Source organism: Moschus berezovskii, chromosome 15 (assembly GCF_049115385.1).
Source record: "Moschus berezovskii isolate FMDL1 chromosome 15, NW_MosBer_1.0, whole genome shotgun sequence".
NCBI classification, from domain to species: Eukaryota; Metazoa; Chordata; class Mammalia; order Artiodactyla; family Moschidae; genus Moschus; species Moschus berezovskii.
Window position 1 is genome coordinate 32768772 of NC_142474.1, and position 26545 is coordinate 32795316.

General features: G+C 38.6%; 1 protein-coding gene and 1 pseudogene across 2 annotated transcripts in view; both read left to right on the plus strand.

Moving 5' to 3' along the window:
- ATRN (attractin) overlaps positions 1-26545 on the plus strand; it is a 201269-nt gene that overhangs the window by 129292 nt on the left and 45432 nt on the right. Inside the window, exons 23-26 of one of the 2 annotated variants that reach the window (XM_055432403.2) lie at positions 1748-1826; positions 3699-3856; positions 22272-22333; positions 25898-26221. In XM_055432403.2, the coding sequence (XP_055288378.2) occupies positions 1748-1826; positions 3699-3856; positions 22272-22333; positions 25898-25919 (321 nt within the window). In that variant the 3' untranslated portion in view covers positions 25920-26221. Of the gene's footprint in view, positions 1-1747; positions 1827-3698; positions 3857-22271; positions 22334-25897; positions 26222-26545 lie in introns of those variants that run through there. The other variant, XM_055432398.2, reaches the window with a different exon arrangement.
- LOC129560323 (glycine cleavage system H protein, mitochondrial pseudogene) lies at positions 15471-20276 on the plus strand (annotated as a pseudogene).

A 26545-nucleotide genomic window follows, 5' to 3' on the forward strand; every position in this document is an offset into this window, starting at 1 on the left:
GCTAGAAATAATTGAAATTACTACTAAGTAACTGTTTAAAAAATATTTTTATGTCTATTGTTGTTAATGGTGAACCCCAGCATGCCGTAAGGTGTTACCTAGAAGTAAAAGGGAGCCAACACGGTGTGACATTTAAAAGTGAAGTGTCTAGAACATGAACACACACCTATATGATTTCTTCAATGAGATGTAAAGTCATTTAATACCTACTCTGGTACATAATGAAATTTTGCTAAACTTGATGATAAATTATTTAGGTGCTTCCTTGGAGGCTTATTATCAATATACACAAAGCCATTTACCATTACAAAAATATAATAAATATAACAATACATGGAAAACAATATGATAATGAGCCAAAGTATATTCCTTTGATAACAAATGTTATCAGCAAGCATGGCTAAATTTAAGAAATAAATAAATGAGTAGAAAAATGAAGTCCAGTATGGGATGTTTACAATTAAATGAAAGTAAGATTTGTTTTTATATTCCAGAGTTATACAGTGTATATGTCTTGTTTTTTACAAAAGCACTAGGATTTCAAGTTTACTAATCCTTTCCATGGAAAGAAGTAATTGCTAGTAATTACCTGGTTAGGGAACTAAGATCCTACCTGCCGCAACGTGGCCAAATAAATAGATATACACTTGAGCTGTCCCTTAAAGAGGATGGTGAGGCTTTATCAATAAATGAGAAGGTAACTGCTTAATGAGAGGAACTTCTGGTTTGGAAATCATGTTTTGAAAATAGCTGTTTGGAAATACTTCCATTGTTATAATTTTTATGCTGAAAAACTACCAAAAGAATGCTCTTTAAAACCTTTATTTTCTAACCCGTTTTAAAATTTTTCAATGTGAAGAATTTCAGCAAGATTGCATTCAAAAATACAAAATACAGCATCTGACTCATTTGGAACAACAATTTTTTGACCCCAAGAAAGAGATTTATTAGCCAAGTTTTAGGGAAAACTAAAAATTCGTATCATGATTTACCTAGCACAGCTGACAGTGCTCTTTTTCCAGGTGGCCCAGAACATTCCTCAGAGATACCTTTTTCAGTCATTAAAACCAAGAGTCAAATTAAACTAGCTCTTCAAATTGCTATATCTCTAAGTGGTATACAAAGTTTTCAAAGATAATAAAGCATATTCTGTCATTTCTCTTGAAATAATATTTTTAGTGAGAGAAAAATGTTCTTAATCATGGGTGAAGATAATCAAAAGTTTTAAAATTAAAAAAAAAGGTTAAAATTAGTTTATTTCAGCTTTATGTGCTGTTTCTTAAAAACCATTTCCATGGAGAACTTTACACTGTATTTAATCTATGGGTTCAGAACTACATAGATTTGATTTATAAATGACAGTTGATCAAGTGTCTTACTCTCCAGACATTTGGAAAAGGCTGCCCAAAGGATCCTTAAGAGACTGATTCCTCTTATATAGGTCACAGGATGTAGGTCATTGTGCTCTGGTGAGGGTCTTTTTTTAAAAGATACTTTTTCCATAGAGTTTGGCATTTGATAAAGCATTAAATCTCCTACTTTTATGGGAGGAATTGAAACTTGTTTGGGGTATATTGCTTAAGGTTAAAAATTTTGCTAACTATCTTTTAAACGTTGAGTTTCTCTTAAAACATTAAAAATTTGATTTGTAACTAAGAAAGTTGAGAGTAGTAAAATTTAACTGTGACTTTAAAACCAAGAAACTATTACAGTAATTAATTTTCTAATTATTTGTACATCTCACCAGCAAAACAGGGATTTGGACATGTTCATCAATGCCTCCAAAAACTTCAACCTCAACATCACCTGGGCTGCCAGCTTCTCAGGTAAAGACACACCTAGAGAAGACCTTCCAAGTGGAGATAATTGATTGAGAAAGAGTTGAGAAAGGGGGTTGTGGAGACAGATGGATTTGAAACCATAACCCTTTGCTACTTATTAACCAGAAGACCTTGAGCAAGTATCTAAAACCTATCTCTAGACCCATAGTATTTTTCATCTTAAAAAGAAAGTAATAATACTTATCTCCTGCAGTTGTGTAAATTAAATTCAGCTATACCTGTCAGTGCCTGCCATTGTATCAAGACCAGTACGTGCTCACTACCTCACCTGGCTAACACCATTAATACCATTGCTGCAGCCGCTGCTCTGGCGCTACCATTATCATCCATTCTTCAGAAGTGAAAAATGCAACATTTTTAATAGAATGAGATTTTAGTGGGTTCAGTGAAAAATGTGCTTTGGGAATTAAATAAAGCCTTATGAGCAAAGCTTTTGCTATCTTGTTTACCTTACTATGATTTACTAAAGAAGATCTGCTGGGCAGAAAATCTACTAAAGAAAGAAAAGGTGGCCCTGATATAGTAGTTAAGAAGTAGCTCAGTGGACCTGGATTTGAATTCTGCCTGTTACTTCAACTATGCTTTCTGAGCCAGTTTCCTCAGGTATGAAATGGGATAATGAAAATACCCAGCCATGTAGAATATCCTGAGGATTAAATGAGATAATAAATGAAGTACTCAGTGTAGTGCTACTGCTACTGCTAAGTCACTTAAGTCATGTCCGACTCTGTGCGACCCCATAGACGAAAGCCCATTAGGCTCCCCCGTCCCTGGGATTCTCCAGGCAAGAACACTGGAGTGGGTTGCCATTTTCTTCTCCAATGTGTGAAAGTGAAAAGTGAAAGTGAAGTCGCTCAGTCGTGTCCGACCCTTAGCGACCCCACGGACTGCAGCCTACCAGGCTCCTCCGTCCATGGGTTTTTCTAGGCAAGAGTACTGGAGTGGCTTGCCATTGCCTTCTCCGCAGTGTAGTGCTAGAAACATGGTAAATTCTCATCAAATGGTAATTATGTTTCATCATCATTATTACTGTCACAATACTGTCTTTTGGTCAAAATATGACCAGTTAGACTGAAACAAAATAAAAACATTACTTTTCACATCACTTTGTGTTTATCATGTCAGAGTCTTTGTTTGGAGAAAGGTAACATCCCTGAGCATGTGATTGATTTCCAATGACAGTTGGACTCCAGCCAGCGGAAAAGCCTGTTTCATGAGTCTTTATAGACGCTAGAATTCCTGGCTAAGGGACAATATTGAATGTTAAAGGATTGCTTGGGAATAGGATGAGTTTATATCAGGTCAGGGGGATTTAAAGTCAGTTGTAGTTGGTAGCAGAAGGGACTGAGTGACCCCTAAAACTCCTTCCTCCCTGCTAGTATTGAGACTTACGGTCACTGCTAGTTAGGAAGTGATGGCTGAATCTGTGTCCCTTGTATGAGGGATCTGGAGCACTGCCAAACAGGTTTAAGGGGGTAAATTCAAAGCAGGTGAAGTGGGCAGAGTGAATGCCATTGCTTCAAAGTTACTGCAGCCTGTTTCTGTGGGAGAAGTTGTAGGGGTTCCTGGTAAAACCATTTGGGTTGAGGGCACAGGCTTGTGTATCAGCCTACCCAGCTTCAAATCCAAACTCTTCCTACTTGTGTGATCTGAATCAGTTTCTTAATTTTCCTGAACCTAAGTTTTCTGATGTGTAAATGAGGAGGATAATAATTGTTAGAATTAAATGAGACTGAGTTGTTAAGTGCTATTTGTGGAACACAGTGTTTAATAAATTCTAACTATTATCATTATTAGTGAGGGCAGATTCTGCTCAAAAAAAAAAATCTCTTTATTTCATTCTATTCTTCCTAACAGCTGGAACCCAAGCTGGAGAAGAGATGCCTGTTGTTTCAAAAACCAACATTAAGGAGTACAAAGATAGTTTCTCTAATGAGAAGTTTGATTTTCGCAACCACCCAAATATCACTTTCTTTGTTTATGTCAGTAATTTCACCTGGCCCATCAAAATTCAGGTAAGAAGTGCTTTTACATCTTACAAAGATGGTGAAATCTCCGTAGTGGAGACTTAAATTCACTAATGTGTAACTTACTGTAAATGAGATGTACAGTATTAATACTGCTTTGCCTTTATGATATCTGTGATAAAGTAGTGCTGAGCACAGACCATAAAGAAGATTGTAGTGGGGCTAGCTTAAATCACTTATGAAGGAAATTTATAAGCACTTTTGAAAGCAAGTTGGTGTATAACAGATTTGGTAATTACAACTGTATTCATTTCTTCATTGAGGACTTGCCACTTAGAAGCCTGTAGAGCTACACAAAGAGCTTCATTTCTGGAATGAGTAAAGTGGCTATAAGTGAAGCAAACAAATATAACCAGTGAAAGCTGAAGTGTAGAAAGTATAATATGAAAAGAACCCCAAATGCTCTTGGAGTTTAAAGGAGGATAGGATGGAGGGTAATGGGGACAGTGTTTAAAGTCACCTTAAGAGTTTAGGTCTATAGTCAGACAGATGCAGGTTTGAGTCGTGGCTTGTTCCTGTAGCATCTCCATGTCAGATTCTTTGTATTGTGACCTGAAAGGGTAGGTTTGAGGGTTCTTGTTGGCTGCTGCAGCCACTGCTGCTACCAGCCTGCTCCTTTTCTCTGTTCCCAGGGGCCTAGTACACTCCTGGCCCCATTTGTGCCTTTATAACCATCTGCCATTATGTCTTTGGGGCCTAGCCTTAGTGCTTTCTGCTTTAACCCCTTTCCTTTTGGGGAAAGGTGGAATTTGGGAAGGGTGAACTTTGAACAGTTGGTTTACCTTTAGCTGTGGAAGTGTGGTCGCTTGACTGGGGCTGTGGATACTTGCCAACTTTCAGTATCACTGTCTAGTGAAGCTCGTCTGCACTGAGCAGTTGGGATGGGCTTGAAATCTAGTTCTGGTGGGTGTGTGTTCACGCCTTGAGACTGTAACTAAAGAACAGTCAGTCACTCTTTTCCTTTCTGGAGGGTGGGGGACAGGCTCAGCATTGTAATTTTACTCACCACTCTGTTTTCTTTTCCGTCTAGGTGATCTGTAGATTTATCCTCTCATCTACTTTTTCCTTTGTTCTGTCACACTGTCTGCTTCCCTTTCCAGCTAGCCTTCTTATAAACATTGACCACACTCCCTGTTTCTGTTTCCTCGTATCCATTCACCCATCAGTCCAACTTCTTCCTTCCCCACATCCTGAAGTTGCCTGTCACGTGGACTCCAGTGATTGAACTCTTTAGTCCTCTTTTCCTTCTCACTGCATGATTTGAGCCACTATCCTTCTTGCCTCCGTGGTCTTTTCTTTCCCTCATTCTCTCTCAGTCTTTTCAAGGAATCTTTTAAAGAATTAGGGCTGTGTGGGATTCAGGTCATGGTTCTCCTCTGTCTTCCACGCGTAAGGCTTACTGTACCACTGCTGAACTGGTAATTCTCAGTACTCTGTCTTCAGCTCTGATTATACTTGAACACCAGACAAGTGTTCTTGGTTGCTGCCTAGACATTTCTACGTGGCCACTCATAAGCTCCTTGTACTCAGGGAGTCATTCTTGTAATCTTAGCCCCAAACCCTGTGCTTTGTTCTAGCGAATGGCACTACCATTTGTCCTGTTGCATAAACCATGACCCTGGAAGTTATTTGCATTCCTGGAATAAACCTGACTTGCAATGATATATTATTTTTTTACTTTATGCATTGCTGGACTCAGTTTGCTAATATTTTGATTTGAATTTTGTATCTGTCTCAGTAAGAAAGTCCATAATTTTCCTTTCCTGTCTTTGTTATAGTTATTAAACTAGCCTTTAATTATAAGTTGAGAAGTTAGCTCTCTTATTTGTGGAAAAAATCATATAAATTTAGAATTGTATGTGATCTCTCTTATGAAACCATTTGATTCTGGTGTTTTATTTGTGGAGTTTGTTTTCTTTTTTAACTGCTGATTCCAGTAGTTACAGGATATTTTGGATACTCTTATCTGCATCCATTAAGATAATTTTTTCTAGATATTAATTTATTTCATATATTTTCAAATTTTCTGACACAAAGTTGTTCATACTGTTCTCTCTTCCAATCTTTGCAGCATCTGTGCTTACTGAATCATATGCTTAAAACTGGTTGAAGTAATATTAATAAATTTTATCTTAATATTTACCCCAATTTTTTAAAGTTTAAAAAAAAGCAACTTTTTTTCTGTAAACACTGACAAGCTTATTCTAATATTTATATGAAAAGCAAAGATTCTAAAATAGCTGTAACAGGAATAAAGTATGAAGAATTACTATGAAATATTAATAAGGCTTACTATTTAGCTACAGTAATTAAGACTTTGTGGTTATTATTAGAGCGATAGACACATAAATCAGTAGAACAGAATAAAGAACCCAGAAATAGAACTGCATAAATACATCCAACTGATTTTTGACAGGTGCAGTCAGTTCAGTGGAAGAAGGATAGCCTTTTCAACAAAAAGCTACTAGAACAGTTGGACATCATGGACAAGTAAATGAACTTTGACCTAAACCTTACATCTTATACAAAAATTAATTTGGTGTGGATAACAGGTTTAAGTGTAAAATGTAGAACTATAAAACTTTTAGGGGGAAAAAAAGGAGAACATCTTTATATCCTAAAGCTAAGCAAAAGATTTTCATATTTGACAACAAAAGCATGACCTATGAAAAAAAAAATTGCTCACATCAAAATCAGAAGCTTTGCTTTGTGAAAGACCTTGGTAGGAGGATGAAAAACAAGCCATATACTGTGAGAAAGTATTTGCAAAAGATATTATTGACAAAGGACTTGTATCTAGAAGATAAGATGAGTTCTCAAAACGCAACATTAAAAAGCAGTCCAGTCAGAAAATGGACAAAAGACATGGAGACATTTTATCAAAGAAGATATAAATGTGGTAGATAACGACATGAAAGATGTTCACCATTAAAAGTTGTTCAAGAAATACAAATTAAAGCCAAGAAGGGGAGTTCTCTGGTGGTCCAGTAGTTAGGACTCCACACTTCCACTGCTGAGGCCCCAGCTTCAATCCCTAAAGAACAAAGATCCCACAAGCTACATGGTGTGGCAAAAACAAAACACAAAAAAGCCACACACCCCACAGTTAGAATGAGATGTTACTACATAGCCATCAAGTGGCTAAAATTTAAAACAGTAATAACACCAAATGTTAGAATTCAGAGAAATTAGATCATGCTTACATTGCTGGTAAGATGGTACAGACACTCTGGAAAATATCAATAGTTCAGTGTTTTTCTTATAAAACTAAATTTGCATTGACTATACTTAACCCAGCAATTATATTCCTGGGCATTTATCCCAGAGAAATAAAAACTGATGTTCATACAGACACTCGTAGAAAAATATTTAGCAGCTTTATTTGTAATAACCCCAAACTGAAAGCAACCCAAGTATTCTTCAACAGGTGAATGATTAAATGAACTGTACTACATACATATCGTGGAATAATATTCAGGAATAAAAAGAAACAAACTGTTGATACAACAGCTTGTATGAATCTGAGGAAATTGTGCTGAGTAGGAAAAATATCTTAAAATTTTACATGCTACATGATTCCAGTTATATAACATTTGAACATAAAAATTTAAGACCAAAAATAGATACAGACCTACTGAAGCTTCCACTTTCTTTGACTTCTTCTGGACCTTCTTTTCAAAAGGCTTATCAGATAAGATCAGACCCACTCACACTCCAGAGGAGAGGATTGTACAGGGTATGCACATTAGTGTGCTGCTGCTGCTGCGTCGCTTCAGTTGTGTCCGACTCTGTGCGACCCCATAGACGGCAGCCTACAAGGCTTCTCCGTCCCTGGGATTCTCCAGGCAAGAACAGTGGAGTGGGTTGCCATTTCCTTCTCCAATGCATGAAAGTGAAAAGTGAAAGTAAAGTCATTCAGTCGTGTCCGACTCTTAGTGACCCCCATGGACTGCAGCCTCCAGGCTCCTCCGTCTATGGGGTTTTCCAGGCAAGAGTACTGGAGTGGGGTGCCATTGCCTTTTCCTGCACATCAGTGTAGTAGGCATCTTAGGAGCCATATTAAAATTCTCTCTGCCATTGGCTATATTTGGCATGGGGCTATCAGGGTTAGGTTGTTTCTCTGATCCTAGGGAATATGAGCTCTAGGCTCTCTACTTAGTACAATTTCATTTTGATAATATCTGCTAACACTGCCAAGTTATACAGTACATACAATTGTAAAATATTTTATTTTAAAATATAATTTATTGACTTGTTTTTAAGTTGAAGTTGTTTTCATACTGACATATCTTGTTATATTCCAAATCTGATTGAACTTCAAGCTTTGTTTCTTATAGTTGAAAAATGATTAATATTTTTTAAGATTCTTAGTGACAATCTTGACTTATGTTGCTGATATTTTTTCCCATTTGGAAAGAGGGCTCTGTGCGTATAAACAGGCTTTTGTGCTGGAGATAGCTGTGCTGTTGCCAGTGCCGAGTTCTAGTTGTTTTTTTTCCTCCCAATGCCCAGTTGCTCCACCCTCTGAAATTCAGTCACCGAAATGGTCATTCACTTCTAGAGGGATCTCTTCCCCACACTCACTTTTTTTAAGTACTCATTTCAAGTTTAAGACTCAAAGAAATATTGGTTTTCTGCCAAATTTTTTGGTCTTCTTCACCTGAACTGGATCACTCACTTGAATAAGATCCACCTATGAAAGCTGCATTCAGGAGCACTTCGGAAAATAAATGATGGCATGTTCACCATTTAGTTTGCCAGGCTTTCCTTGAGAAATAGGTAAGTTCTTTTGAAAATATATCTTTTTGCTCTTTGGTACAAAAAGCTGCAGTTTTCACAATCAACGTGGCTGGACCTTTGGTGTCTTCATACAAGAACCTGATGAGTGCTGGTTCTCTCTGCACTGGGGGCTGTATCTGGTGTGTGCTGAGTGGAGGACTGAGCTTGTATCTTCCTGGGCAGATGCGAGCATGTTCTCAACAGACGGGGCTGTACCTTTCCTTATTGCTTTATTTCCTCAGAGTTGTAGCCTTTTTAGGTGTAGTTAACTTTTACATATAGACTTGGAGACTTTACAGATTTAGTTAAAATGTGGAGACTTATTTAAGGAAGAGAACAGGGAAATGTATAAATGGTACAGTGTAAGCCATTCAGTTAAATTTCAGTATGACTTTCAATGCAGGCAAAGCCTTTTTTCTTTTTTTGTCTTTGATTCTCATTATTTAAAACAAAGTGAGGCAATTTATTTCTCCTCTCAGCAACTTGTATAAATATTAGTGCTTTAAAAATGGTAATGGCAAACAAATTCTTTCACTCTGAACTGATCCCAGAATTCTTTTCCATAATTAGGAACAGATCAAAACCTACAACTGCTAACCAAAGGAGTTTGAAACTAACTATAAAAATCCTTGTAGATTCAGTTTAAAATTTTTTAAAAACCACCCAAACTGAAAAGGCCTGTGTGTCAGAGGGTGAGGGGTATGTTGGGTCAGTTGTGCCTGGTTTCTGGTTGGTTGCTTTTGAAAGTTAGTGCCCCTTCCTTAGCCCTTGCCTTCTGAAAGTGATTCTAGGTGTTCCCCGAGTCAGCAGAATTCACCTCTTCAACCACAGCTATAGTTTGGAAGGGTAGGTATTCAGGATAGAGAATGCACAGACAGACATTGTGTGTGAGGTGGGAAGGTGGGGGTGGTGGCGCTGAGATTCTGGCTTGTTACTGGCTCTGCAACAGAGGTTGTTATTGAAAGTGGAACTAATATTAAAGTCCTTTCCATGCTGGGTGTTTCATTTGCTAGTTTATGTAAGAGACTACTGTTCACAAGTGAAGGCAACACAGAATTTATATTGAGAACTGGGCATTCATTTAGATGTTAGAGTTATGTTTACAGGTGCTAATAGGATTGCTACGCTAAGCAAAGGATGTATGAAACTTTTGTTGACTCAGATATACCTTTTTTTAGTAGCAGCTTTATTGAGATGTAGGTCACATATCATACAATTCACCCGTTTAAAGTGCACAATTTAGTGGTTTTTAGCATATTCACAGAATATTTTAGAATCTTTTCATCACCCCTAAAAGAAACTCCATACCCAGATGCAGTCCCTTCCCATTTATTCCTCCCTCTAGCCCCTGGCAACCACCAGTCAACTTTCTTTCTCTGCAGATTTGCCTGTTTTGGGCATTTCATAGAAATTGAATCATGTAATAGGTGGTCCTTTGTGGCTGGGCTCTTCGACTTAGCATAGTGTTTTCAAAGTGCAACCATATTTAGTGTTTTAGTACTTCATTCCTTTTTAAGACTGAATAGTTTCCTGTTGTATGGATAAACCACATTTTTTGTCTATCTGTTCATCTGTTGATGGATACTTGGGCTGTTTTCACTCTTTAGCTCTTATGAATAGTCAGATACATGTCTAAAATTTATATTTATTGTATAATAATAATATATACACATAGCTGCTGATGTTAGATATCTGTATCTTAGGGATTTTAAGAATTATAAAGCCATGAAATACATTTAGAATTAAACTACTTAAAGTATTAATCTGGACTTCCCTGGCAGTCTAGGGATTAAGACTCCACGTTCCCAATGCAAAGGGCATGCGTTCAGTCCTCGTCAGAGAACTAAGATCCCACATGCTGCACCGCGCAGCCAAAAAATACTTTCTTAATTTCAGTTGGCTTTTAAACTTCTTGTCCTACCTCATGGTTTTCATCATGATCATTGTTATTCCTTCTTCTGAAAAGTCTCCTCTTTTCTGCTTTTCAGCTGTGACTGTTTCTTCTCAGTTCTTCAGTGCCATTGTTCCCTTGGGTTTCCTCTGGGCCTCTTTCCCCTGGACAGCCCCATCCACACCATCTGTGAACACCACCTATGGCTGAGACGGGTAGATCTTTTTCTGGCAGACCTCTCTTTTGTGATCTCCATAGCCAGGACCCACTAGACTGCCTTTAACATCCACTCACTTAGCTCACCTTCTGACCCAGAGAGGCAGCCATGAATGGAGAGCAGGAGCCATGCCAGGTGCTGGGAGACAGGGTGTGCCACCATGCTCCTGGACACCCTGGGAGAAGAAGGGAGTGCTCTCTGGTGCCCGAGTCTGCATGAAGTCCTAAGGAACGTGAGTTCAGTGTTCAGGGTCGGAGAGGGATATGTCCAGTCACTTTCCAGAACTACTAGGACTTGAGCAGAGCCAAAGTGACAGTCTTGTGAGCGAGGATCAGGAGAGAAGGGCAGGCAGAAGCTGTCACAAGGCTGGGGAATATCCCGTAGCAGCTTCCTTTCCTCATCTGTGCCTCCACAATCATAGATGTGTCTGTTTTTTCACTCTACAGAGATTTCCGTAAGGGCAAGGGCTTTTTTATATTTCTGTGTCCTCACACTCCATAAACGTGCATTAGGTGAATGCATCATTGGAGATGAGAGCTTTATGCTCAGGGTTAGAACTTTGGGATTTTGGGAAACTTTTGTCACGTTTATATAGGTAATGGAAGTATTTTCTGATATTGTCTGCATAATTTTGACCAGTGCTAAAGAGCCAGCAGGGTTTAGAGACCAAGAATTTGTCATCCCAATCTGCACAGTGTGGTGTTAGAGGATTGAATTGTTCTAGTTTGGAATTTTGTCAGACTCTCAAAAGAGTTGAGAAGTAGAAGAAAAGCGAAAGATGACACAAACATTGCTAATTTTACAACGAGAGTAAGTTAAGAAATACTGTCTCTATTGAAATAATTAAGAATGAAATGATAGAATATCTGGGATGTGCCTCAAAATAATTTTGGGGAAGTAAGTAGAGTATGGATAAAATAAGATTGTCCGTGAGCTGTAAATATTAACGCTGAGTGATAAACACTTGAGGTTCATTATACTATTCTCTCCACTCGTTAAAAACTTTAAAATTTTCCACAATAAAATAATTTTTAGAGATAATACAGGTGACTGAATAAGAATTAAAGGTCCAAGTACATTATTTAACCTCCCAAAAGAAACTGCAGGATTATGCTTCAGCTGGGACATATCTCAGAACTGATCTTCTGTTCTCCTTTTCAGGAAGCACACAGCACTGTACTAGGGTTTTACCAGTTATTAGCCACTGTTGGGCAGTTTTAGAACAATCAGAGAGCAGGAGGAAAACCTCCTCTTCCTCATCCCAGCATACTTCACCTTGGTGAAAATGGCAAAGGGAGCTTCACCCAAGAGCTACTGACCTCCCCTCCCTACCCAACCCTCAAGCCAGGGGTGCCTTCCAAGTGAGCCTGTGAGGTTTGGGAAGCCACTTTCCAGTGGGCCATGGCTCTATTGCCTTCTGCTCCTATAGCCTTTTGTGGGTAAAAGACACATCCTCTCCCTACATCCAAGAGTATTACATCCATTTCCTGTCTGTTTTGGCATCTTTCCATCACTATCACCCTCAGGATAATAACAGAAATTAGAAGCAGCAAAAACAGTGATATAACTCTGTACTTCACTTTCACTTTTCACCTTTATGCATTGGAGAAGGAAATGGCAAGCTACTGCAGTGTTCTTGCCTGGAGAATTCCAGGGACGGTAGAGCCTGGTGGACTGCCGTCTATGGGGTCGCACAGAGTCGGACACAACTGAGGTGACTTAGCAGCAGGGGGTTGGGGAGTAGGGAGTGATGGCTAATATAGTAGGAAGTTTGTAAGTGATGCCTAAAGTAACTAAATCAAGAAATAACAATTTTAAAAAAAGAAAGCAAAAAGCAACTTATTAGTGATAAAAAGGTAAATCACTCCCTGCTGCCACCAGAAGAACTGAAATCTAAATAAAGGAGAGGGCCTCTGGAGAGAAGTCTTAAGAGGAAAGAGTGGGCAAGAATCAATCATGTATATATAATTATTAATGTTCTTGAGGTTCTTTTGGTTTTTTAGTTGAAGCATGTGTGATCTAGTTTCCTAACCAGGGATGGAACCAGGCCCCCTGCATTGGGAGCACAGAATCTTAACATCTGGACCAACAGAGTGGTTTTTAACCCACAGTAGTTTTTAAATTACTGATGAACACAATAAAATAAATAGATTCTGGAGAGTGGTAAAAATGAATGGCTGGAAGGAAATTTGAGGAAGAGAGCCCAGAGGTTTGCAGTGGACAGATGGTGAGTGTTCGCTTGCATGTCAGGAATGAGCTGGTCGGTGGCATTACCCAGTCTTGAAGCTCTGACCAAAGCTTGGGTATACAGTTTCTGTGCCTACACAAACCAGCATCAGGTTGGTGGTATGTGAAGCTAGGTAATAGTCACTGGATCCAGTTCAGGGCCTATGGTCTTAACATAGAGTTCCATATAGAACTTAGGTTTTAAAAAAAAAAAGATGTTTTGTGTCACTGAAACTCATGGTGGTGGCAACACTAGCTCAGCCGGTGGTCATGGACTCTTCCATCCTTCGCATAGGTGAGGCCTGACTGGAAAGCTGTTTGTAAACAGGCCTAAGTTCTTATGGGAGCAGTCAGACCTCTCCTGGCTTTGCAGTGTTCAGAGTTACATGGTAAGACTGATGTGGTCCAACCAGGAGCCAGAGGGCCACCATGACTACTTAACCCTCTCTGGTTCTAATGTCAGGTCTTCAGCATATGCAGAGCCTGGCCTTTCAGGGAGAGCTGAGGAGCAGATGGGCCACAGTCTGGAAGGGCTCCCTGACCAGGTGGAGCTGGGCCCTGGTCGAGCTGCTGGCCTCAGGGGATCAAGGAAGCAGCCCACAGAGATTCTGCCATGTGCATGTAGACCCTGGGTTTTCTTTCAGCCTGACGGGTGCTGCCTTAGAGCTAGAAAACTTACCTCACAGGGCAGCCAGCTATCCATTCCCATCCTCTCCCTGACTTAAATAATAGTAACAGTGAAGATCGTTCTTAGTGGAGAAGATAAAGGCAGATTAGAGGTTCTTCCCTCTCTCTTTTCAAACCTTCTATACTAAACAGTGATCTTTCCCTATTCATTCATTTATACCTGCTTTGTAGATTATATGTTGCTGTTCAGTCGCCAAGTTGCATCTGATGCTTTGCGACCGCATGGACTGCAGCACCCCAGGCTTCCTCATCCCTCAGCATCTCGCAGAGTTTGTCCAAGTTCATGTCCATTGAATCGGTGATGCCACCCGACCATCTCATGCTCTGTCACCCTCTTCTCCTTTTGCCTTCAATCTTTCCCAGCATCAGGGTCTTTTCCAGTGAGTCAGCTCTTTCCATCAGGTGGCCAAAGAATTGGAGCTTCAGGTTCAGCATCAGTCCTTCCAATGAGTATTCAAGGTTGATTTCCTTTAAGATTGATTGGTTTGATCTCCTTGCTGTCCAAGGGATCTTGGACAAGAGTCTTCTCCAACACCACAGTTCGAAAACATCAATTCTTTGGCATTCTGCCTTCCTTATGGTCCAGCTGTCACATCCATACATGACTACTGGAAAGATCATAGCTGTGACTGTATGGATCTTTGCCAGCAGTGATGTCTTTGCTTTTTAAAACACTGTCTAGGTTTGTCATAGCTTTCCTGCCAAGAAGCAAGCATCTTCTAATTCCATGGCTGCAGTCACCATCTGGAGTGATTTTAGAGCCTAAGAAGATGAAATCTGTTGTTGCTTTCGCCTTTTCCCCATCTGTTTACCATGAAGTGATGGGACGGGATGCCATGATCTTAGTTTTTTTAATATTGAGTTTTAAGCCAGCTTTTTCATTCTCTTCTTTTACCCTCATCAAGAGGTTCTTTAGTTCCTCTTCACTTTGTGCCATCAGTGTGGTATCATCTGCATATCTGAGGTTGTTGATTTTCTCCCTGCAGTCTTGATTCCAGCTTGTAACTCATCCAGCCTGGCATTGAGTGGACAATAAACAGCCTTGTTGCACTCCTTTCTCAATTTTGAACCAGTCAGGTGTTCCATATAAGGTTCTAAGTGTTGCTTCTTGAACCACATACAGGTTTCTCAGGAGACAGGTAAGATGGTCTGGTATTCCTATCTCTTTAAGAGTTTTCCAGTTTTTTATGATCCACAGTCAAAGGCTTTAATGTAGTCAGTGAAACAGAAGTAGATGTTTTCTGGAATTCCCTTGCTTTCTCTATGATCCAGTGAATGCTGGCAGTTTGATCTCTGGTTCCTCTGCCTTTTCTAAACCCAGCTTGAACATCTAGAAGTTCTTGGTTCATGTAATGCTGAATCCTAGCTTGAAGAATTTTGATCATAGTCTTACTAGCATTCGAAATGAGTGCAACTGTCCAGTAGTCTGAACATTCTTTAGTACTGCCCTTCTTGGGACTTGGAATGAAGATTCACCTTTTCCAGTCCTGTGGCCACTGCTGGATTTTCCAAATTTGCTGACATATTGAATGTGGCACTTCAATAGCATCATCTTTTAAGATTTTAAATAGCTCTGCTGGAATTCCATCACCTCCAGTAGCTTTATTGGCAGCAGTACTTCCTAAGACCCACTTGATACTTGACTTCACACTCCAGAAAGTCTGGCTCTGGGTGAATGACCACACCACTATTGTTATCTGGATCATTAAGATCTTTTTTGTACAGCTCTTCTGTGTATTATATTCAACTGCCACAAAACAAAAATTTTCTAACATTGGTATTTTGTGTTATATATAGTAGATGCAAAATACCAATGTTAAAAAAATTGTTTTGTGGCAATTGAATATAATGTGTCATATTTTCTTATTTCTACAGTAAACTTGGACTCAGCCAGTACCCACCATAGTTGATGAAATTCATTCTCAGCCTGTATTCACAGAGGCCCATCCCCTTCCTTCAGGGATATGCAGAAATCTCAGGGCTTCACTGAGTCCAGAGATCTTCATTCACTGACTCCTGGTGCCCTGCCCCATAGCCATGAGGCTTGTTTGAAGGCAGCTATCCTCACTCCCACGTGTGGCAGGCTTGGGTGCAAAATAATCCCTGGTGCTTCAGAGACTTCCAAGGCCTACCATGCAGTCACCCCTTATTTCTCTCTACTCTCAGAACTCTAAAACATCTTCTCCATTCCCTTCATTTCCCTCCGTTTTCTAGTCTTAAAGTTTGGGCCAGGCCTTTCTTCCTCTACCCCTATTCCTTCACCCCCACACCCACCCCTGGGGAAGATCCAGATGAATTCCTTTTGGTTTTTGTTTGCTTGGTTTTTGCTTTTTTTTTTTTTTTTTAATATTTATTTACTTGGCCGTGCTTGGTTTTAGTTATGGCATGCTAATAACTCTTAGTTGCAGTACCCAGCATCCTAATATCCTAATTCTCTGACCAGGGATCAATGCATGAGTCCTAATCAGTAGACTACCAGGGAAGTCCGATTTTTTTTCCCAATAATTCCTTATTTCAGAGTTCCCTAAGGTGTGGCCCCTGGACACCAGTATCAGAATAACCTGGGGAGCTTAAAGCTATTGGAGTGGTAAAAGGGACCAGGATTCTGACTTCGTTGGACGCTCTGCAGAGTTTGTGAACCATGGATGGTCTAATTCTTGGACCATAAAAGTATATCTGCTTTTGTGTGGGAGTTAGGAAATTACCTTTTCATTCTTTCTCCTACAACAATTTAAAAGCCAATAATTGATATATTCATACAAGAATACAGGAATCCTCTTTTTCAAGATATCTCTAGGTACCCAGCCATAGTATAAGTCGAATATGATTATTCCATACCCCAAGGGAAGTGGATCAAGTGCTGAGAATGTAGAAAAGAGGGCCAGTTTCCAGTGGAAGATAGGATAGCTGAATGAGAAAGGAAGTGTTTGTGCTAGGCCACAAAGGACTTGGAAGGACAGGACTCAATCATTGTAGTATGAACAACCACCACCACCATTGCAGGTGGTTGGAGAAGGCACCCTGGTTACAGACGTTGAAGGACAATAGTGGTACTGCAACCAGAAAACATTTGTTTGACTGAAGCATAAACTTAGTGCTTGCGAAGTGCGAGTTTACAGTATCCTACCCCAAATCCTGGGTCTGGAAGGGCTTCTGTGTTTCATTTCATATGGCATACTCAGAAAGCACACCTTAATCAAACATATTGCTGAAAGTTGAGTCTATAGCCAGTGTAAAAATATAAGGAAACATAAATTCCTGGCGTGTGAAGAGTGATACTTACTGTTTGGAAAGGGAGAAGAAAGTAATTGTGACTTCTGTTTATCAATTGTAATGGAATTTTCTTCTGTGTATTAAATAGATTTTATTATAGGAGGTCTTCATTATCCTTACTATTGGAAAAACCCACAAACACATTTCAATGTTTTTTTTATAAGAGATCACGAAAGAAAGGTCTAATTGGGATATTATTTTGAAAAATGGAACTCAAGAGTATGAAAAATGTAATTTTACAATTAACAAAATTTAAATTATGGTTGCAATTGTGGACCAGTTCTTAGATGAAAACTCAGGTCTTACTGAGTTTGAAGAGAGATGGGGTCATTATTTTTCCAATTATCATATTCATTTATTTAGCAAATATTTTTTAACCTCTTCATACCAGTCACTGTCTTAGGCATTAGAGATATAATAGACAGTGGCAAAGTCCCTTATGGGTCTTATTTTCTAGTGGAAGAAAAGCCCATAAATAAGTATACATTTAAGGTCTGTAAAGAAAAATTGAACAAGATAAGAATATAGAAGTGTGGCTTATAAAATATAGAAGTTGTGCAGATGGTGCTCAGAGATAAGACAACAGGAATGGAGTCCTTCACTTCAGATTTGACTTTACAGCTTGATTTATAAAAGAATACCCAAAGGTCTCAACAGTTTTCCCAAGATGCTCTCAGTCATATTCAGAGGTTTTTTAAGGACTTAAGTCTGTATCTTTCATCCCTCTTCACTTGGTAATTCTGCCAAGTCTTCATTTGTCAATGGTTTTGTGTAATCAGTTCTCCAATAGCACTTTCACTAAAATCTCATTTTTTATAAGACTGATTTTGCAGATGTTTGCCTTGTTTGACAGTCTTTGAATAGGGGACAGCCCCATTCATGCCTGTTGTCACAGTGTAATTTTTAGTAACACTCTCTTGCACTCTCAGAAGTTCTCAATTTGGACAGAAAGTCCATCACCCATTGATCAAAAGATTAAGCAACAAGACTGAGTGTTAAAGCAGGGCTAGACGTTTCTAAGTGGTCAGTCAGTTCATAAACATTGTTATAAGTTTTGCTTTCTTATGAAATTTTGTAACTTTGGAGACTTAGGTAATGAACATTCAACAAAAGGCCATTTTTAGAGTGATGTGAGTCTTGGAGACCAACCACACTGGCTGTTTTAAAAGATTAAAATCTAACAATTGGATGGCCTAGAATTTGTTTCCTTATGTCTTATAACCTGGACTCTTCATTCCTCAAGATTGAATAACCTTGTTCATATAATTGATTTTCTCCAGTCCTATTAAAAACCTTTTATGTCTGCGAACACAGCGCTGAGAGCGGTGAGGAGTCTGCGGACCGTGGTGGGCAGCCTGTGCGCTATCTCAGCATGCAACGCACGCTGTTGGCTGAGGCCCTGGCTGGCTGCCGGCGGGTGCCGTAGCGGCACTACGCACCAGCCCCGCTCTGCTGTTGGTGTGGAAATTCACAGAAAAACATGAAAGGGTAACCACAGAAAAGGTGTTGAAACAGTGGGAATCAGCAATTTTGCACAGGAACCTTTGGGAGATGTTTACTGTAGTCTGCTTGAAGTTGGGACAAAACTGAACAAACAAGAGGAGTTTGGTGCTTTGGAAAGTGTGAAAGCTGCTAGTGAACTCTGTTCTCCTTTATGAGGAGAAGTAACTGAAATTAATAAAGCTCTAGCAGAAAATCCAGGATTTATCAATAAATCTTGTTATGAAGATGGCTGGCTGATCAAGATAACATTCAGTAAACCTTCAGAACTAGATGACCTAATGAGTGAAGAAGCAAATGAGAAATACTTAAAATCTATTGAGTGAAAATGGAACCCCTAAATAAACTAGTTTGAAACAATTTAATCTAGCATATTTGTCTTAAATTAGTGGTGGATAGATATTTAAAAAGCAACTTTTTAGAAAAAGAAACTACTTATAACAATGTTTCCTGATGAAAATACCCCCTTAAGGTCCTAATGACTTCAGATAAACATTGTGCATCTTTTTCACAGCACCTGATGATTTTTAGGCTAGGCTCCAGTTATAATATTCAGAATTCCTGAAATTATCTGTGATAAAACTAGTTATAAAAATTATGTGATTCAAGGATAGAATGGTTACCTTAAGCCTTATATAATATTGTAACTTGCTTACAACCATCCCAGTACTTGGGTCAAAATGATCTTCCCACTAGAAATAACTGGCAGTGGGGAAGTTTGTTAGTTGTGTAGTATCTAATGAACGATATTAATCTCTTTAATTTTACAATATACTGTGTTTGCTGGTGCTATTTTTAGACAGTGGAGCAACAGCCTTGCAGGCAAATAAGAAAGTTTAATAATAAAATATTCAGCTTCTTAATTAAAAAAAAAATAAAAACCTTTTATGTGATGACTGTAGCCATATTTTGCAGTTTTCCTGCTCTCAAGAAACCTAAAGGATTGATTACTATAATAAATGAAGGAAAAGCAAAGAATATGGTTTCTCCTTATCTATGATGTCTCCTTATGTTTGTATTTCTCAATATAAATGGTGGCTAGAGAAGAGTTGACTCACTGGAAAAGACTCTGATGCTGGGAGGGATTGGGGGCAGGAGGAGAAGGGGACGACAGAGAATGAGATGGCTGGATGGCATCACCGACTCGATGGACGTGAGTTTGAGTGAACACCGGGAGTTGGTGATGGACAGGGAGGCCTGGCGTGCTGTGATTCATGGGGTTGCAAAGAGTCAGACACGACTGAGTGACTGAACTGAACTGAACTGAGAGGGCAAACACAAAAACTTCAGATTCTAAGCCCCATAATATTCTGTGGCCTGAATAGGTAGTATTGGACCTTTATTTATTTATGGAATGTCAAAAAGAAGAGCATCAAAAAGAAAAACACTGGACGCTTCTTCTCTCTTGAGCTTCTGTGAATCTGACTATAAAAAGACTGCGAAGTATTGTTACTGTGCTGGGGCCCAGGCTGTAGCCCTTTTCTTGCATTCTGTCAAGTGGGAGTTGACAAGGGTTGGGGGTGTGTAGCAGGATTAAGAAAAGAAGATGCCAATCATATACTTCTATGATACTTGTCATTCTTGTCTTTATTTGAATAATTATCATCTTATTCAATAATTGTTTCATTTATAGCACCATTCTCTCTCCAAGGAGAGCTATGGTCCCTTAAAAATAAACAGAGAACACTCCTGGTGAGTACCATGTGTATCATAGGGTAGTGAGATCAGTCCTGGGTGTTCATTGGAAGGACTGATGCTAAAGCTGAAACTGCAATACTTTGGCCACCTCATGCGACGAGTTGACTCACTGAAAAAGACTCTGATGCTGGGAAAGGTTGGGGGCGGGAGGAGAAGGGGACGACGGAGAATGAGATGGCTGGATGGCATCACCGACTCGATGGACATGAGTTTGAGTGAACTCCGGGAGTTGGTGATGGACAGGGAGGCCTGGCGTGCTGTGATTCATGGGGTCGCGGAGAGTCGGACACGACTGAGCGACTGAACTGAACTGAACTGAAGGACACAATTATCATACTTAGTAGTAAATTCTAAGCTGCACATTTTTTCATGTTCTGATATCTCTGATACACCTTACAGTGATTTTAAAAGCATTGTGTCATAGTATAAATCAGTGGTTTTCTTAAAAGTACACAAAACAATACCTGTTTCAGTGGTGTCTTAGATTTGATGAGCTGTGTTAGGGATTTTACAATTTTTTTTTTCTTTAATACTGATTTATTTAGGCTGTGCTGGGTCTTAGTTTTGGTGTGTGGATCTAGTTCCCGGACCACGGGTTGAACCCAGACCCACTGCATTGGGAGTATGGCATCTTAGTCACTAGACCACCAAGGAAGTCCCTATAATATTCTTGTTATAAAATTACTTAGGTTCCAATTGGTGTTTTATTGATTGTCAGATGATATTCAGTGTAGTGAAACTTGGGATAAGTATTTTTTTAAAAGGGACATTATCTTGAAGTGAATACACACTGGGTACATTAAGTGTCAAAAGGGTTGAAGGACATTAAAGGAGGCTGCCCACCTCGTAGATCCAAGAATTGGAATTTGAAGCAAAAGGGAAGAGCATTTTGTCTTGATAAGGGCACAAGGAGGTAGCAAATAAACTGACTTGCTTGTCATTCAGTTCAGTTCAGTTCAGTTCAGTTGCTCAGTCGTGTCCGACCCTCCACGACCCCATGAATCACAGCACCCCAGGCCTCCCTGTCCATCACCAACTCCCGGAGTTCACTCAAACTCATGTCCACAGAGTCGGTGATGCCATCCAGCCATCTCATTCCTCATCGTCCCCTTCTCCTCCCGCCCCCAACCTTTCCCAGCATCAGAGTCTTTTCCAGTGAGTCAACTCGTCGCATGAGGTGGCCAAAGTATTGCAGTTTCAGCTTTAGCATCAGTCCCTCCAATGAACATCCAGGATTGATCTCCTTTAGAATGGACTGGTTGGATCATTAGGTGTATATAAAGTTTATTTTTTAAATTGAAGGATAATTGCTTTACAGAATTTTGTTTTCTGTCAGACATCAACATGAATCAGCCATAGATATACATATGTCCTCTCCCTTTTGAACCTCCCTCCAATCTCCCTACCCATCCCACCCCTCTAGGTTGATACAGAACCCTTGTTTGAATTCTCTGAGATGTACAGCAAATCCCCACTGGCTATCTGTTTTACATATGGTAATGTACGTTTCCATGTTACTCTCTCCATACATCTCACCCTCTCCCCACATCTCACCCTCTCCCCGTGTCCATAGGTCTGTTCTCCGGTGTCTATTTCTCCATTGGAGAAGGAAATGGCAACCCACTCCAGTGTTCTTGCCTGGAGAATCCCAGGGACGGGGGAGCCTGGTGGGCTTCCATCTATGGGGTCACACAGAGTCAGATACGACTGAAGTGACTTAGCAGCAGCAGCAGCAGCCTTGCAAATAAGTTCTTCAGTACCATCTTCCTAGATTCCATATATATGTGTTAGTATACGATGCAGATCTTTCTCTTTCTGACTTACTTCACTCTGCATAATAGGCTCTAGGTTCATCCACCTCATTAGATGTAGGCCTCTCAGATGTCTTCCAGGTCAGACTGAAAACTGAGATCTGGTGTCAAGCAGAAGGGCTATAAGGATTTGTCTTGAGTCTCAGAATATCACTTTGCTTTGGCAATTAAGCAAGAAAAACTAAACGGATGGGTGCTTTTCCTCAAGTGAAAAAATTCTGTTAATCTCTTGAAATGTTAATGTCTTTCTGCTTCAGCAAGAAGGCTGAGTTGATGGTTCTGTCTTATAACCTAATCACTCTACCTGGTTTTCTGTCACAGATTGCATTCTCCCAGCACAGCAATTTTATGGACCTAGTACAGTTCTTCGTGACCTTCTTCAGGTAATTTCACTTATACAAACTATCTGTTCTTTTGATTCGGGTACTTAATTTAATTAATTATCAACCCATGAAAGGTAAATGAATAATCTTGTGTTTGCAGAACAGATCAAACTTAACTTTATATATGTTCCTGAAAAGTTCCATGTCAGTTACAATACTGTACATTCAATCTAATTTGATAAAATGAAGACATTTGGTTTGTATGTTCTGGCTTTTTGAGGTAGCTTTTCATGTACCCTATACTAAAATGTAGATAATTTGACTTTTCATATGGGGAAGATTTGGAGTTGAAATAACAGAAAATAATGATTACTGATGTGAGCTACATATATGCTGCTGCTTGTTCAAGAGATGTTTTAGGTGATTATCTAGAGTTTTAAACATAAAAGTAATTTGTTAGGCCTTGAGATCCTTTTGTTATTATAGTTTCTTTTTCAGTTTAACATTATTTTTAAGAAAATACTATTACACATAATTGAAAAAGTGCTACAGTGTTTGTAAGAGGAAGCAATAGCATCATGTCCCACAGCTTTAAATTATTTTAGCTGTTTTTTACTTCTCCACGCTTAAACTCTTTCTTGATTTTTCAATTCCATTATTTTTTGACGTCCTCCTGATAAGGACATCAAAGATAAGGCTTTATTATCTTATGTTACCTCTCCCAGCAACTCCCCACACACTATAAACACACACAGATTCCCCTTCATCCCACTCATGTAATATAGTTATTTCACAATGTTTGGCTAAATCGGGAGTCCCTATTTATGTTGTTATAACCATAAAATCCTCCCATTTGCTGCTGGGTTGAACTCTAATTATACTTCCCCATTTTTTGGATGGGGGAATCACTTTTTGCTTGTGTTAAATGTAATATTGCCATATTTAGGGTTTTTAATTGTTTGGTTTTCTATGTAGCTACCCTTGATTTACCCCTATACTCTGACACAACTGAACACTCTTGATGTGGTTAAACACAAGAAGATACTTTCCTGGTTTCTCTTGGCCTAGATAATCATAAACATAAAGAGAATTATCGCAAATTCTCTTGCCTCTGCCCTAGAACCCAAACCTGCTGCTCCCAAGTGCACTGGTTGTTTTTGAGGCCTGCTGCACGACTGTCACCTTGGGAATTTCTTTAGCCTTCTCATGTTGGGTCTATCTCCTTCATCCCATGTCTTTGTCTCCCTGTTCATTCCCATCTTATACACATTCTCCAGGAAGTTTCTGAGGAAAGGTGCATGTAGAGCTGACTTTTCTATGACCTTTCCTGTCCAAAAATGTCTTCGTTTTACCCTCACGTTATATTGAAAGTTTGAACACAGAATTCTAGGTTAGAAACACCTTCCATTAGAAAGCATGGACTTCTATGGTGGTCCAGTGTTAAGACTCTGTGCTTCTAATTCAGTGGGCATGTGTTCCATACCTAGTTAGATAAGTGCCATGTGCCACACACTGTGGCCAAAAAGAAAAAAGAATTTTGAAGGCATTATTCTGTTTCTTCTAGCTTCTAGTATTAATATTGAGAAAGTTAGTGTCATTATCATTTGCACTGTTTGTATGGGATCTGTCTTCTCTCTTTAATAAATATGTATTGAAGTATAATATTTTTATATTATACACTTAGAAATTGTAAGCTTAATGAATTATTACAAATTGAACACTCTTATGTAACTACTACCTGGGACAAGAGTTTTTTTTCCCCCAGAGTATTACAAGTATCCTAGAAGTTACCTTATATTTACCTTAGTGACAGCCCCTTTCCTCTTTCCCAAAGCTGACCATTTACCTAACCGCTAAAACAATATATTGCATTTGCCCATTTAAAATTTTTTATTTAAATTAAAGCATAAAATTTTAAATGATTTACACTAAATGATGAAAATATTAAAAGATTATGCGACAAAGTTAAAATTGTATTTATCTGTGAAACAGAAACAGAATCAAGTACGTGGAGAACAGACTGGTGGCTACCAAGGGAGAAGGAGTTGGGGGAGGGTTGCAGTGAGAAGTTGGGGTTTGCACATATAATTCTATATATACAATGGATAAACAACAAAGTCCTACTGTATAACATAGAGAACTGTATTCATTCAATATCCTATGCTAAACAATAATGGAAAAGAATATTTTAAAAAAGGATGTATGTGTTTAACTGAATCATTTTGCTGAACAGCAGTAATTAATACAACATTGTAAAAAACATTGTAAAAAAATTGTAAAAAACATCGTAAAAAAAAGGAGTTGGAGGAGAGTTGCAGTGAGAAGTTGGAGTTTGCACATATAATTCTATATATACAATGGATAAACAACAAAGTCTTACTGTATAACATAGAGAACTGTATTCATTTAATAGCCTATGCTAAACAATAATGGAAAAGAATATTTTTAAAAAGAATGTATGTGTATAACTGAATCATTTTGCTGAACAGCAGTAATTAACACAACATTGTAAATCAACTATACTTCAGTTAAAAATAATAAATAAAAATTTTAAAGAAAACAAAAAGTGTATTTAGAAGATATAGCTTTAAATCTGTGGTTCTCAACCTTAGCTGCATAGTAGAATCACTTCAGGAGCTTTCGATGCCCAGGCTACATCCCAGAGCCGTTACATCAGAATCTGTAGGGATGGAACTCAAGCATTTTAAACATTCCAGTGATTTCAGCTTGCAGCTAAGGTTGAGATCACCACTTTATAAAAGCATATGTTGGAAAAGAAAGAACAAGCCTCTCAATAAATGAGAAAAAGAACTACTAATTAAATATAAGGAAAAGAAGAAAGGAATATAAGTAGAGCAAAAATTAATGATATAGGGGAAGAAGTACAACAGAGAGGATTGAAAGAACCACAGATTGGATCTTTGAAAAGAATAATATTGATAAATCACTAGCAAGAGTGACCAAGAGAAAAAGAAGATACAAATAATCAGAAATTAAAAGGCGGGAGGGACCTTAATGCAAATCCCGCACACATTTTTTCCTTTAGAAAAATATTTTATGAGCAGCTTTATGCAAATAAAATTGAAAATGGAACAGATGGAATGAAACAGCTAAAAAACAAAATGAAACTATGTACAGTTTACCAACACTAACACAGAAGGAATAGAAAACTGAATAGTCCTATATCTACTTTAAAACAATACATAATTAAAAAATTTCTCACAAAGATAACTCTAGGCCCAGGTGTCTTTGTTGGTAACTTATAACATTTTAAGGAAGAAATAATAATCAATATTAATTAAACCTTCTAGAAAATAGAAAAGAATAAATACTCCCCAATTCATTTTATGAACTTAGCACAACCTGACAAGAATAATATGAGAATGGAATTTACAGCCAGTCTCACTCATGAATAAGGAAGCAAAAATCCGCCAATAATGTAAAAAGACTTCTATATCATAACCTAGTTGGGTTTATTCTAGAAATTGCAAGTCTGGTTTAGCATCAGAAAATCAGTCAGTATAATTCACATTGATTGCATAAAGAAGACTAATACAATCATCTTAATCAATGGGGAAAAAGCATTTGATAAAATTTAATGTCATCCATTTTAAAAACTCTTAGGAAACTAGAAATAGAAGCTTAAAATCTGATAAAGACATGCTGCAGAGCAACTAAGCCCGTGCACCACAACTACTGAGCCTGCACTCTAGAGCCTGTGAACTTCAACTTCTAAGCCTGCACGCTGCAACTACTGAAGCCCTCGCGCCTAGAGCCAGTGCTCTGCAACAAGAGAGGCCACCACAGTGAGAAGCCCACACACTGCAACTAGAGAGTAACCGCCACTTACTGGAACTAGAGAAAGCCTGTGTGCAGCAGCAAAGACCCAGTGCAAAAATAAATAAATAATTTTTTAAAATCTAATAAAGGAATAATATGTAAAGCCAACAGTAGTCCACATTCTTAATGGTAAAATATTAGAAGCTTTCCCTTTGAGTTTGGAAACAAGAGAAAGACAAAAACTATCACTTACTTTATTTAACATTGTTGATAGAGATTCTAGCCAATACAATAAGACAAGAAAAATCAATATATAAGAATTAGAAAAAGTCATTACTTACATTATTCATAGAAACTAAAGGATCTGCAGTTTAACTATTAGAATTAATAGATGAGTTCAGCAAAGTTACTAGACACAAGAGTGTATTAAGAGCCCAACCTGTCTACTCCTCTATGAAATCTGGCATATTCATCCCAGAGTCCACCCCTTCT